The 14,907-nt window shown below is 45.5% G+C and overlaps 1 protein-coding gene across 4 annotated transcripts in view; it reads right to left on the reverse strand.

Annotated features, from left to right (window-relative positions):
- Positions 1–14,907, reverse strand: part of VPS53 (VPS53 subunit of GARP complex) — a 63,586-nt gene that overhangs the window by 44,491 nt on the left and 4,188 nt on the right. For 2 of the 4 annotated variants that reach the window (XM_064394773.1, XM_064394774.1), the window contains exons 4-5: positions 14,576–14,642; positions 76–162 (exon numbers count right to left, since the gene is read on the reverse strand). In XM_064394773.1, coding sequence (XP_064250843.1) covers positions 76–162; positions 14,576–14,642 — 154 coding nt within the window. Of the gene's footprint in view, positions 1–75; positions 163–665; positions 688–10,642; positions 10,853–14,575; positions 14,643–14,907 lie in introns of those variants that run through there. The other 2 variants (XM_064394775.1, XM_064394776.1) reach the window with 2 other exon arrangements.

Consider the following 14,907-nt stretch of genomic DNA (forward strand, 5'->3'; position numbering starts at 1 on the left):
AAGGACAAACATGTTACTGACAGGAAAAGTCAGTGTCCCCTCCCTTTCAAAGGCCAGAAAGAAAGTGCTGCTCACCATTTGCTCAGATTTTTCAGCCTTGTCTTTAATATCCTTAATTTTACCAAAGAGCTGTTGAATGGCTTTCTGGGCTTCTTCCAGGGCCTGGAAAAGAAACAAGGTCAGAGTGGAAAGAAAATCTGCATTCAGTTTTCACCTTTCTAAGAAACACACAGTTGCTCTTAGTCCCTGGGGCTGGGGCACTGGAGGGGAGCAGCTTTCTCACAAAGAAAATACCAGCAGCACAACAAAAGTCAATGTACCACGTTGGAATATTGAACCTGAGTGGGCCAGGGTTTCAGTATCCGTTTTACAATAATGCTTTGGCAACATTTCATCAAGATATTTTATGAAAGCAGCTCTTTAAGGTTACTGGGATATAGTTTGACAGACTAAGTGTGGAAAAATAGGTAGAACTTACTCCTGATCAACACCAGAAAAATGAAACCTCCACAAGACCTCTAGGCTCATCATTAATTATAAATAAAAAACACACATCTAGAACACTGAGTGCTTGCCCAAACCCCTTGCTGAATTAGCAGGACATTGTGCTGGTGGAAAACATGATGCTGATTCCTTTGGAATGGGCAGCTCAGCCTCCCACACACCTGCAGGAGGAATGGCTCTTTCTAAGCACAGGTAGAGAGGTGGAGCCCAGGAAATGCCTCCCACCTGGATTTCAGTGCTATTTTCTTGGGGCACCCTTTTATCCAGCCATGGCACAGCCTGAGCTCACTCACACAAGCAGTGTGAACCACACGTGGATGCAGAGCAGGAAGCCACATGTCCAAAATCACATGTCCAAAATCTGCTTTCTGCAGTAATTCCACACGTTCTGCCTTCCCAGCCTGATAACATTTCCAGCTCCAGCTCCACTTTGTTCCCTGCTGCTAAGTGGGCTCATATCCCTCTGGTTTTATATCCAGTCCCATGACCAAGGTTACAGCACAAGCTACAAGTTCCTTCAGCAAATAAATTTAACACATCTTCATTTGGAAATGGATGAGGAAACTATCTGCCAGGAGCTTTTGCTGGAATATAACTGGGTTATAATAAAAGTATAAAAGCTGGACATGGTTTATAATTCATTTTCCAGAGGAGGGGGGGAAAGAAAAGTCTCTGAAAAATTTTCTGAATCATGTGAAAGTTAACACTTTATGGATTGGTGTCACAGATGTTCACTGCTCATGAACACACAAAAATGTGCTGCAGGGTGGCTGAACAGCCCCCAGCAGCCTCTCCAATCCCTCTGAGAATTCAATTTTCTCCTCCATTTCAAGGCTTGTGGATTAAGTGCAAAGCAAAGCAAAGAATGCTCTTTTCAACATATTTAGCTCTGTGCTCAGGCCTGCAGCACATTACTCTGTAATGTAATTAATAAGTGGTTTATTAAGCAAGCAGCAATTGTTTTGTATGGTCTGAGCTTTGGATAGGTCTGTATAAAATTCAAGATTCAGCCTGAAATTCTTCACAGATGCCAAGTGCTGTTTCCCTTTGCTTCAGCACTAACAGCAAATGCTGATTTTTCTGTATGATCCCAGGAATTCAGAGCTTCTTCAAAAGAACCTATTTCTCTAATGCTGATATTTTAATAATGGTGATAAAAAATAGCAGAGAGCCCTTAGAGGAAAGTGGGTGAAGAACAAGTTCCTGCTGCTCAGGGGAAAGCAGCACACTCAGGGTGGGCAAAATCCCCACCTAAAAACTGCTCCAGGAACACTGAGCAGAGAAAAATGGGATTCTGTCCCTGAGCACTCAAAACTGCCAAAAATAAGGCAAACTGGTGTCATCACCTGGTCCTGACACTTTCACCTCCTTAAAAACTCTGGGAAAACACAACTGAGATGATGTGAGCTCTGCCCCATCTGATGAATTAAAGAATTGTGGTCTCCTGCTGCTGGGACAGGGGAGAGAGCAAACAGCAGCTGCTCTTCTCTTCCAGTCCTGCATCTCACCCCTCAGAGAAGGAAAAACATTTCCATTACTGTTAAAAATTAAAAAAAAAAAAAAACACATAGGGAACTCAACTGCAAAATTGAGTAAAACAGAACTGCTCACAAACACTTGTTTCATTCCTTGAAACTTTCTTCCAAATATTTGCTTAGCCATTAAGACATAAATCTTTATCTATTCTCCTAAAAATAGAGCTGCATATTCCTTACATGAGTCAGAACACACCAATGCATTACATAATCTATATATATATTTATATAATGAATGTATCATTTGTATAATTTACATTTAGAGGTGAAAACATTTCTTCAAACATTTGCTGAAAGTAACACTGTGTGAAAATCTGGGTTTTTTTTAAGTCAGGAGGGCTCTGTCAGATCTGGTGTGAAGTTCAGAACTGGATAAAAAATGTTATGCATATGTACAATTAAGAAGAACCAGAAGACAGTTAAAGAAATCAATTAAACTTTTTTTGCTGTATATTCTAACCATAGCACCTGAGAGTAAATACTGTGTGTAGAGGAAACAAATAAAGAAAATTATCCAATAATGAAAGAAAACCATCACCTTCCCAATTACTATAAAGACAGAGTAAAGCAAATAGAAAAACAAATTTCAAATATAACACCTCATATTTAATAAACAGTGTTATTAGGGGATAAGAAACCAACATCTAGGGCATGAAAGTAGGTCTAATTGCTCAAGGTGCAATACAGAAGTTTATTAATGTAACTAATGACTGTTCTTTCAGCTGTAAAAAGAGAGGGGAAACCACAGCCAAGCTGGAGGAAAAAAATGCATTTCCCTTCCCTGCAACAACGGTGAATCATGAATTTTAAAAGCATTTTCTTACTGCTTTTGTTACTGTTTTATTAATAGGTTTCTTTTGGATAGAAATTCCAGGGAAAACCAGTCTCAAGAGGGCAGGAATTGCTTTTCTTGCAGCCTGTCTGTCCCGTGCTGGGGGACAGGCAGTGATGTCCCAGCTGTGCCCCAGCACTGCCTTCACCTTGCCTTGCTAATTTATTGCTTTCCTCACCAGTGCAGCTGGGAAACATGGAAATGCACACACCCCAAACAGCACCAGGAGTGAAGTTATTGCATTTCCTTCCCTCCACCAGCAGTTCACTCCGGGGGCAGAGGATCAGGGATGGATAAAGAGGCTGCTGTGGTTGTACGAAACAAGGATGATGAAACGAAGGTTGCTGGAAAAACACCATATGACTCCAATCAACAACTGAGCCTGCAAGCTACAATTAACCCATCAGCATTATTTATTCAACTTTATGCAAGCTCTGAGTGCCAGCACCAGCTGAGAGCCACGGTGTGGATGGAGAGGGCTCGGCTGGGAGGCAGAGCCAGTGGGGTCCAAGCTTTTTCCCTAATGTTTGACCCCAGGCTTCCCAAGTGCTCTGACCAGTGTAAATTTAGCAAAGAGCAGCTAAATTAGTAAATTTGGCAGGACCAGCCACGGGGGGAGAGGCTCCAGCCACAGAGTGCTTGGTACAAGGCTTCAGGCAGGGATCACATTCCTCCTGCTGTGGTTTAGTGTGTCCGACACATCCTGGATGCAGGAGGGGATGTGCTGTGTCCTGCCTCCAGGGCTGCCTTGCAGAAGTGAATTCCCAAAATAATTCATGGAGAGGAACACACAAAGGGGTCCCCCAGTTTAAAGCCACGATGTTTTTTCAGCCATCCCTGTTTTTCAGGCAGTATTTATGCAGTGGGAGCTCCTGGGCTCACAGCAGAAAGCTGAGACACCACACACAGGAGGTGGAAAACTCACCTCCAGCTCAGGTAAGCTGGGCAGCCAGTGAGCAGCTCTGCTGTTTGCCAAATTCTCCAAAGCTGGAGGGAAAAACACAGCCCATGAATCAGCCACAGCTCTGCAACCTCCTTCACCTTGAGATGCGACAGCAAAAGACTCCAAAGGCACCGGTGTAAAACAACAGGGAGCAGAGGTAAACCATGAATCACTGAGAGGCTGCCTAAAAAATTGCTTTCCTTGGCTTTGTCCCAAGCAACTCCTAAGGTCAGACCACACATCATTCCTTGTGTCACCTTTTCACACCAGATCTGCCAAGCAGCAAAAGGAGGGAAGAAAATAACCCAAGCGAGAGGTGGGAGCAGACTGTGACTTGTTTGTTAAATTTGCAAGTGATGCATTCTTTAAAAGGTTATGTTCCAGTGACTTACAGTACCAGGCTGACATTCGTGCACACAAAAAACAGTGTTAGCAACAATTATTCCAGCCAAAAAAAACCCCAGCCCAGTGAATTACAGTCAGTCTCTCCAAATGCCTGCAGTGCTGCAGATGGACACAGCCTCCTCTTCCTCCCCTTCCAGCCCAGGTACAGAGCTGTCACATCACCCCATCAACCAGCAGCTCATTAGTGGGTGTGTTAATTTCTAAATACCTCTTTATGCATCCCATCAGGAATGTTGTGCAAGAAAATACTTCAGTACCAGGAAATATGCAAATAGGAATTAAGAGGCCTGTGTGTTACTAGAAGATGTCATTGAAGTGGGAGAAAAAGCAAATTTTCAGATGAAGTTTCCTTGCTTGGGGATTAACTGAACTAACACTGTTTTTTTCCCCCAGTATTGGTTAAAATACCTCCATGGTTTCTATTTGCTTGCTGGTGTTGTGCTAGAAACATGTTATTTTTATTTGATCCCAGCCAATATATAGTCCAATTGAATGTTGTTATTCACATCAGAAAGCTGCCCTCTACCAAGTGTTTTATAGACACTTGACATCTGCCAAATTCACAGCATCCAAATGTATTTTTAATGTTACAAATAGGGCTGTGGTCATGATGCTGAGAATTTAATGCTCCTGGCCTGGTCCCTGCTCTTGAATAGCGAGTGTTAATGCTTCTTTCATTTGCTGCCACACTTCCAGCCCAGATCAATGAAAATCTAGACCACGACTAAAAATAAAGTTCCCATCCCCAATTCTCTGAGGAGCCTCAGCTGTGGAGATTTCAAAGCAACCCTCTCACACTGGAACCAGCCTCACATTTTCTGCTGCTGAAACCTCATACAAACGACTCCCTCCAGATTGGGGAAGGGTGGAAATTTACTTTGATTCTCAGACTGATTTCATTTTAGGGAAAAACCTCAAGTTTTACAGCCAGGGCTAAACCACTGCAGCTGAAGCCTGGGCTTGTCTCAGCACAGGACAGTGCCAGCTGATTTCCCTGAGCAGACAAACCTGAAGGGCTCATCACCCTGGGGTTTGATTTTAGCAGATTTCCACCCTGGCAGTTCAGCAAATAGTACATAACTACTACAATTGTCACTGAAGAAGAGAGTTTTGTGTCATCAGCTCCAATCCCAACCACTCAGGCTGCACAGGACACTTTATATCAGCAGATTACATCCAACACTGCACCAAGCTTCAAATGGCTGCAACTGCCCCTTCACTTAACCCCAAATCGTGCTTAGAAATCAAACCCCACGTCCTCAACAGCTGCACAAACACTGGCAGACACAGGGGGTGAAGTGACAGCTGATTTCCAGGTAGTTCTGGCCAAAACCTTGCAGCTTAACTCCTGAACTGCACCACTGGGCTGGTCCAGCATCCCTCTGAGCTGTCAGATTTTACAGCACCAGGGGTGTCTGCATCACCCCAGATTTTACAGCACCAGGGGTGTCTGCAGCACCCCAGATTTTACAGCACAGGGGTGTCTGCAGCACCCCAGATTTTACAGCACCAGGGGTGTCTGCAGCACCCCAGATTTTACAGCACCAGGGGTGTCTGCATCACCCCAGATTTTACAGCATCACCCAGCCCTGCACAGGGGTGTCTGCACTGTGAGAAAGGTGCTGATGTGCTGTGACAGAGGTTTGGGTGGCCTTGCTCCTGTGAGTAATTTTACAAGAGTTTTACAGTACCTAATCTGCACCAGCGCAGTGTGGCCATTTAAGTGTTAATTGTGGGCATTGTATAACCTAAAAAGTAAATTTTCTAGAGCTTCATCAGGCTTGGTGGGTTACTACAGCTTTACCATCACCTCATGTAGGTTACTACAGGTTCATCATCACCTCATGCAGGTTACTACAGGTTCATCATCACCTCATGCAGGTTACTACAGCTTTACCATCACCTCATGCAGGTTACTACAGGTTCATCATCACCTCATGCAGGTTACTACAGCTTCACCATCACCTCATGCAGGTTACTACAGCTTCACCATCACCTCATGCAGGTTACTACAGCTTCACCATCACCTCATGCAGGTTACTACAGCTTCACCATCACCTCATGCAGGTTACTACAGGTTCATCATCACCTCATGGTGGGTTACTACAGCTTCAGCATCACCTCATGCAGGTTACTACAGCTTCACCATCACCTCATGCAGGTTACTACAGCTTCAGCATCACCTCATGCAGGTTACTACAGGTTCATCATCACCTCATGGTGGGTTACTACAGGTTCATCATCACCTCATGCAGGTTACTACAGCTTCAGCATCACCTCATGCAGGTTACTACAGGTTCACCATCACCTCATGCAGGTTACTACAGGTTCATCATCACCTCATGGTGGGTTACTACAGGTTCATCATCACCTCATGCAGGTTACTACAGCTTCAGCATCACCTCATGCAGGTTACTACAGGTTCACCATCACCTCATGCAGGTTACTACAGCTTCACCATCACCTCATGCAGGTTACTACAGCTTCACCATCACCTCATGCAGGTTACTACAGGTTCATTATCACCTCATGCAGGTTACTACAGGTTCACCATCACCTCATGCAGGTTACAGCTTCATCACGTGGCAGGTGAGCAGGCACGGCCTTGCCCCACGCCCAAAATTAAACACTATTATCATGCAGCAGAATCTCTGCAGACACTCATTATTCTCCTTATCTGTGCCAGAAGAGCCAAGGTGTGAGTCTCTGCCCTCCTGTTTGTGTTGACACCCTGATTGCAGGTGTTTGCTGCACCTCCCTGTGCCCAGCACACACCTTGGACAACCCAGAGCCCCTGGCAGTGCTGCTCACCCTCCCTGGAGCTGCCTGGCTCTGCTTGATCAGAGGGAAAGCACACTCCATTTATTTGGGAAGGCTGTAAATGACTGAGGGACTCCAGCTGATTTGTGTGCTGATGTGTTTGCACAATGCAGTTGGTGATATTTGCAATTTCAGAGCCACATCTGCAATTTCAGAGCCACATCTGCAATTTCAGAGCCACATCTGCAATTTCAGAGCTTCCCTTCTGTGGGGGGTAAGTTTAGCAACCACTCAGCTTACATCACATTTTGCAAGATGAATTCATATTCAGGTTCATGTGCTGGTTTTGGGTTGTGTAGAGTTAATTTTCATCACAAGAATTGGGCTCTTTCTCTGCCCCAGTCAAAATCAGCACAGGTTAAGAGTTTAAAAGCAAATATAAACAGGGGGGAAGGACAGGCACACCAGGAACCCTGCAAGCAGGGATTTCCAAGTGGAATTCCTGTCAGTTGACCTGCTATAGGCATGGATGCAGCAGAGCTGGAATAAACATGACCACACACCAAAAATGTGAGGCAACAACAACAACAAAAAGAAAAATAAGGGGGAAAAAAATAATTTTAAATATCCAAAATAAGACACAATCTCCTGCCTGTTTGGAATTCTATTTCCAGGCTGGGTTTCTTGCTTTGTTGGCACCAAAGCCACACAGGACTGGTCACAGTTTGCAGCTTGCAGTGCCTCCAGCACAACCCCATCCCCAGCCTCAGGCTGCAGGACAGGAACACCCCCTGGGCTGAGGCACAAGGCAAGGTCAAGCTCAGACTTGCTCCTGCCTTGCAGCAGATGGCAAAAGTTATGCCAGCATGAGAATAAACAGCACTGGTTCTTCCTGGCATGCCATTCACCTGAAACCTTGTTCACTGAACGTGTTCTGGGCTAGAAAAAGCTCAGTGTCACTACAAGGGAAGGACATTGTCCAGCTGTCACAATTCACTAGGGAAATGACTCTGAATGAAACTCACTTTTGATTCATTTTGGCAGCTCAGCTCCTGCTTATTATTCATGGGTTACAAAAGAGTATTATGGGACTTTAATCACTCAGCTGGAGCCTTACAGAATCTGTGGCATGACTTTTCATAAAATATATGAAGTCACACAGCTTAAAACGCCATATTTAACCCCAATCCATTCACTATCTTAAAAAGGTATTGAAATCTAACACTAGTCATATTTCATATGCTCACATTTCAGAATAATGACCCATTCATAAAAACCCAGGTGATAAAGCTTAGCCAGGCAGGAGAGAATGAATATAACTGAGAGATGGTGCTTACAACATCAGGGATTGTGACACAAAATAGCCCCCACATATTTCAGACACTTAGATTTAATTATTTATTACAAGATTGTGACAGTCAGTGCTGTCCCAGCAGCAGGGACACATCAACACCTTCCACATCAGTCAAACCTGGGCACTGGGGCCAAGGGAGCAGCACTGGGATTTGATGGCTGGAAGTGAGCATGTGTTTAAATAAACAAATAAATGCCAGGAAAGTGCCTAGGGTAGGAGATGTGCAGGCCCTGAGTGCCTCAGTTCAGCATGAAACACAACCTGCAGCCAGAAAAGTCACTTCCACCCAAGGAGGTGGAGGTGAAGGAGGAGGCTGAAGCAACAGAGCAGCTTCTTAAGCAGGTTCATGCACACAGAGCACAAAAGCACCTCCCTGCCTGCCAGGCTGGCACTGCCTGGACCCAGGACAAGCCACTGACTGTGGTGACACCAGCTGCCCTGGGGCTCAGGACACTGCTCAGAAAAGCAGCAGAGGACCCCACTCCCACTGCAGCACCTGCATCCCTCTCTATCTTCATCTCCTCCCTCCATTGATTTGCAAAGTGTTTCCTGATCTCTAATTAAAGAAAATAAAAGAAAAACCAGGGGAGTATTGCACGTATTTCCAGCTGTGACCTTGTCAAAGCCACAACCTGTGGGCATTTTCCTCTGCCAGACACAGCCTCCTCCTCCCACAGGCTCAAACACTGCCAGACACTGCAGCACACCCAGGGCAGGGCAGGCAGAGTCTCCCCACAGCTGCAGAGCCCAGATGTGCATTTTCACATGCCAGGAGAAAGGACAGCCCTGGCTGACCAGAAGATGGGATGGCCAACTGAACTGTCTGGGCAGCAAGGATATATTCCTATTATTTGAGCACAGCAGCTGCCATCCCTTTCCTTGTACTGCTGGAGTTATGAGAAAGAAAATATATATCACTGTTTTCATGGAGCAAAACAAAGAAGGAGCCAACCAAAGCAATCCAAAGTTATCAGCCAGTATCTTCAGCCATGAGAAACATCCAAAGCTTTTCCCAGCCCAGGCACATCCATTTGCTCTTCTGGTTAACACTCAGCTTTGTTCTAGCACTAATTGAGCCAGACCCTAATGGAGTCAGACACATTAAGCAATAAACTACATTTTTCTTTGAAACACAGTCCTTGTTTGATGCAATTTCAGTCATTTACACACACTGTGTGCACAGGGCAGGAAGGGAAAGATGGACCAGAGATAACAGAAAGAAGTTTGTTGGGTTTTATTTAGATTCAAACTATCAAGCCACAGATCCATTTGGGATCTTGGGACTGCTCTGGGGCTCTTGATTCTTTCCAAAATGGATTTCAGCTGAATCCACCTCACCTTTACCCACCCTGGCTGCAGAGACACTGCCAAGGGTTAAACCAGCAGCAAATGCAGAGGCTACTGATTACAAGGACAAAAGCCTGATAGGTGAAGCAGGCTTCAGCCAAACAACCAGTAAAGGCATGTCAGCAACTGTCAGAAAAATTACAGCCAGTCCATGCAGAAGCTCCAGCAATAAACACAACTGAGGAGTGACACATCAAACCATACGGGGAGCGCTAAACGCTCCGTGGAAAAATCTATGGGAACTTTTTATACTGCACCCTAGGGCACAGAGGAAATTATGCCACAACTGGGCTGCAGCTCTCAGCAAGGTCAGCCCACACTCCAGTTCAGCAGCAGAAGCTCTGAGGGAAAAAAAAAAAAAACCTTCCAGAGGAAAAATCTGCGTAGCACTGGCTCCCTAGAAACTGTTACAACTGAAGAACAGCAGCTCCTGCATTCCCAGCCTCTCCCAAGGCATCCAAAATAGTCCAAGTCTGGGAGTCCCAAGGAAAATTTTGTTACACCCTACAGAGGAATGTTCCACCCACAGCTGTTGTTTCCTCCCATAAAAGGATCATTAGTGAGATAATTTCTGAGGCTGGGGCATTGTCTGCAGATTTCACTGAAATATCGCACCAGGAAGGGGAAGCCAAATGAGCCAGACTATTTTAAGGCTTTTGCATTTGGAGGAAATTCTAGGGCAAAATTTCAAAAAGGCAGATGCTTTGAACTGGGAAACGTTTGTGGGGAAGGGAGCATTCCTGTCTTTAGAGCTGCTGAAATAACTCTTTTGGGGCCACATCTATTTGATGGCCTCTATTTTTAGAGTCAGAATCTGGTTTTTCAGACACCTCGCTGCTAATTCATCCACACACGTGTACAGGAGCAAGACTGTTTGGGGAACAGTTTAAAAGACAAAAAAAAAAAAGCTATTTTCATACGAAAATGTCTTACTGAAATGCTTTCTCATAGCTACAACTCACCTCAAAGCCCTGCTCCATTATCTCAGTAGGCAGGGGGGGCACAGAAGTGTTATCCCAACCATCATCATCCCAGCCAGACAGGACAGGAGACTCCACCACAGCTGGAGCAGCTGGATCTGCAATCAGGATTTCGGACTTCCTATCCCTAAGGTCTCCTTTTCCTTAAGGAGCACAGAGAGCACATTTCCAGAGCTGCACACTCCATGTTCCCCACTGGGTCAGACTGGGATTGAAATTCCTCTGAAAATGTTATCCTGCTCTCAAAACCAAGGCTGGGCTCCCCTCTCCTGGACAGCTGGGAAGGTGCAGCTCTCAACAAGGCTCCTCCACAAGACAGCTTTGGCAAGCTCCTTGCTGGGTTCAGGTGATAAATAACCCCTTCTCCTCCAAAAAACCCAGGCTGGCAAGGCTGAGAACTTCAGCTTTTCTTCTAGGAACCTGCCTGGATCACTGGTGTCTGGAAAAGAGATTGGGTAGGTTGGAGATAAACCCCAGTAATTCAAGCAGCATTGAATTAAGTGCCTGCACAAGATTCCCAAGCATTTTTTGGGCAGTTCTGGCTGACAGGAGATGGGAAAGCCAAGGCTGAGCTCCCTCACCTGCCAGGGCAGCAGGGATGGGCCAGCACAGACAGCTGAGGGCAGGGACTCAGCAAAGAAACCCCTCCTGGCTTGCTTTGACTTCAATAACTCTTTTTTTTCCTTCTGTCACTGCATCCAGGGTTTGTATTTCCCTTGGAAGGAAGTCAGGGACTGAAAGGATGTTTATTCAAACTATTATTTACCCCAAGACAAGGATATCTCCAACACAACACAGTCAGGCAACACTGGCAAACACTGGCCACAGTATCAGGGGGTGTTAGGAGAGAATGGGACTGAAGGGAAGAGGCTTTTGAAAAACACCTTTCAGGCTCAATCCTGCAGTTCAATACACAGGATCCTGAGCTCCCACTGAAATCCAAGCAGCTACATAACCAGAGTTCAGATGCACTTTTATTTATGGCACATGCTTTCAAAGAGATGATGGATGGCAGCGTTCCTCTTGGATCTCAGTGTGCCAAAGGGATGGAAATCAAAAGACAGGAATTTTCCAAAAACTTCTGACTTTTCCAAAAGCCAGCATGCTGCAAGTACTGTGCACTACAGGCAGGAGACATCTCTTATGGTAAGAGTTACAAATGGAAGATTAGAGATTGAATTTACTGATGTGGCTGCCTTCAAGCTTTGTTTCAAACCTCTTGCAAAAGCTGCTTGCCAACTGCTTCCTTACTAATCAAGGGTGGTTTGCAGTTGTGGTTATGATGATAAAATGCAATAATGATCTTCATCCTGGGCTGCCTAAGGGTGAGGCTCACAGGATGACACTATCTGTCCATGTGGATGTGTCAATCCAATTTTGCAGGGAAATACTGGTCTCGAGGACACAGGTTTCCTACAAGTTTAGTAAGAATATCAGTAGAAACAAGAATTTCATTTTGCTGTGGGACCAAACTACCAGGAAAACTAAATAAGGAAAACAGCAACTCCCTTCCAAGCACAGAACTGACCTGCCTTAGCAGCACCTTGTTTTTAGTTGCTCCAAAACAATTCCTTGCCATGCACTGGAAAATAAAACCCTTCCTCTCCAAGTGGGAGCAATCAGGCTTCTTACTCTATAAAAACATTTCCAAGTGTCCTTGATTGCCCTGAGAATATGCTGGTAAAACAATGGCACTTTTCAGCATAGGAACAGGCAGCTGAAGCTGGAAAACAAGGTTTTCACCCCCACAATCTGCTATCAACAGGGTGGTCATGTGAAAAGGGCTGCCTCACTCCCCCACAGCACCCAGGACACTCAGGGGACACAGGGCAGGGGTGACAACAACAGCAAACGTTTCTTCTAGGTTTCCTCTGATTTTGGGGTGACAAATATAAAATTCCATCTCAAACTGAAATGCCATTCAGGAGTTGCCCAGCACTGTAAGGTGACCTCCAAAATCTGAGCTTGCTGATGCTCCCTCACTGCTTTAAACTTCAAGACCCAGCCAAGTCCTGCCACTCCAAGTCTGGTTCCAGCAATTCACACAAAAAATGCATATCCAGGTGTGAAACTATGGGCTTGGATGAGAAACATAGAAAGAAAAAGCTCACAGCATTTCAGAATCTATCTATTTCTCTTCCCAGAGAAGTAACAGTTTAAATAATTGTATGGTTTCAGTATTTGTTAGGATCTCAAAGAAAGAAGCAACAGTTGTGCTCCTGGGAGATTGTCTGGCCTCAGCCCATGCAACTGCAAGCTCTTGCATCTGTCTTGAAGTTTGCTTTTACTTAGCAAAGCAGCAAAATGAGGGAAAACAGGAAAATCCACAGCTAAATACAGGAATATTTGTGATTAACTGCAGCTCGGGGCCACTTGAAACATGTCCTGCAAGGACACCCAAGTGAACACGTGAAGGTTTTTAGTTAATCAGGATTTTAATTGGCTCCTTTACAGCCAAACTGAAGGAAGGGCAGCACAGACAGCTGTGCCCTCCTGGTGCCTCAGAGCAGGACACTGTGCAGGTCCCTGTCCATGCCTTGGAGAACTTCAAAGGGATGGAAAAGTGAGAAAGAACAGACCCAGGAGAGAGCTCTGAGCAAAGCTGGCCAATCTCCACAGCACAGAAATGCTCCTGTTATCCCACAGGCACTGATTCATCCTTTTCTCCCAGTCCTGAGGCACTCCAGGCAATTCTCACCCCCACTCTTTTGTGGTCTTTCAGAGAATTTATCCTCTCAGATGGGCCCAAAAGGTTACAACAGGTCCAGCTTTCCAATCACAGCCAAGCTCTCCAAGCACTGCACCAGTTCCCACTCCCTCCCCAATTTCTGTAATTGCCACCCCAGCTGATTGCTGGTCTCCCTCCTGCACAGTAATTACAGGCAGCACCACTCCCAGCTAAGCCACATCCCAAGCACATCCTCAGTTTAACAGCAGTGCTTAGACATCCATGATTCAACTACTCCTGCTAGGTGAGCATCTCTCATGTTTTTCTAAAGCAATACAAAAGCATAGGCAGGGTAAATAATTCCCTTGAGGGCTCTGTGGCAGAAATAGATTAGAAATAAATACTAATTGGTGTGACAGCAGGGAGTGGAACATAGAGAGGGTCATTACCCCATGTCAGTGTTAGAGCTGGTATTAAGAAGCCACTGGGGAACCCTGACTGAGGGCTCAGGGTTTAATGCCCCTGGTCTAAAACAGGACAGGAAATAGAGCCAAGCCAGGTGACACCTCAAAATCAGCTGGCACAGGGGCCAAGCTGAGCACCCACAGACAAGGCTGTGCTCAGCACTACTGAACCCCAGCAAACACCTCTGCCAGGCAAAAAACAAGTGAAAACCTGAGGGCTGAACAGGAGCTGCAAGAGGAAGGGGCAGCCAGTGATCAGCACAGTGACCAACAACTTGGGACCCCTCAGCAAAGAACTCAGTGAAAAGGACAAACAGCCTTGGCTTAGATTGTTAGATGATTATTGTATTATTATTATTATTATTATTATTAGGACAAACAGCCTTGGATTCGATTACTGGATTATTATTGTATTATTATTGGGACAAACAGCCTTGGATAGATTATTAGATGATTATTGTATTATTATTATTGGGACAAACAGCCTTGTATTGATCCCCACCCAGGATCAAATGTTCTTGTTCCTGTTCAGTGCTGCTTGTTTTATCACCAGCTCCACAGTGGCACACAGGCCTCCTGCTTTTGATCATGAAATCAATTCCTCATTCCCTTCCCTCAGAGGGTGAGGCAGGTCAGAACAGCTGCTGAGGGAGCAGCTCAGCAGTGTGAGAGGCACAGAAACATCTCAGCAGCAGCAGCAGTGGGGTTCTGCCTGCCAGAGCCACTGCTCAGGGTGACATGCCAAGGTGAGAAGCCCTGGCACTCACTCCTGGCTGCACATACCTGCCTGCCATCCTGTCCCACGTTGGTCTGTCCCCTCACCACAGTTCGGATGTTGTCATCCAACCTCCTGCAGGAAAAATCCCAGAGTGTCAAACCCAGCCCCTGTGAGCCTGACCCACACAACTGGGGGAGTCCTGACAGCTGCAGATCCAATTTAAAACCAAAAAAGCTGCTCTTACCAATGCCAAACTCATTATTTCCCCCCTCCCTCTCTGTTCAATGGCACTATCTTGCACAATTTCAAAGTCCTGCTGCAAAAATAGAAATCCATTTCCTAATTTAAGCAGGGTTTCTTGCATTCCTGCTCCCTTAAGCAATATTGTCAGCTCTCC

The sequence above is a fragment of the Passer domesticus genome, chromosome 19, assembly GCF_036417665.1.
Source record: "Passer domesticus isolate bPasDom1 chromosome 19, bPasDom1.hap1, whole genome shotgun sequence".
NCBI classification, from domain to species: domain Eukaryota; kingdom Metazoa; phylum Chordata; class Aves; order Passeriformes; family Passeridae; genus Passer; species Passer domesticus.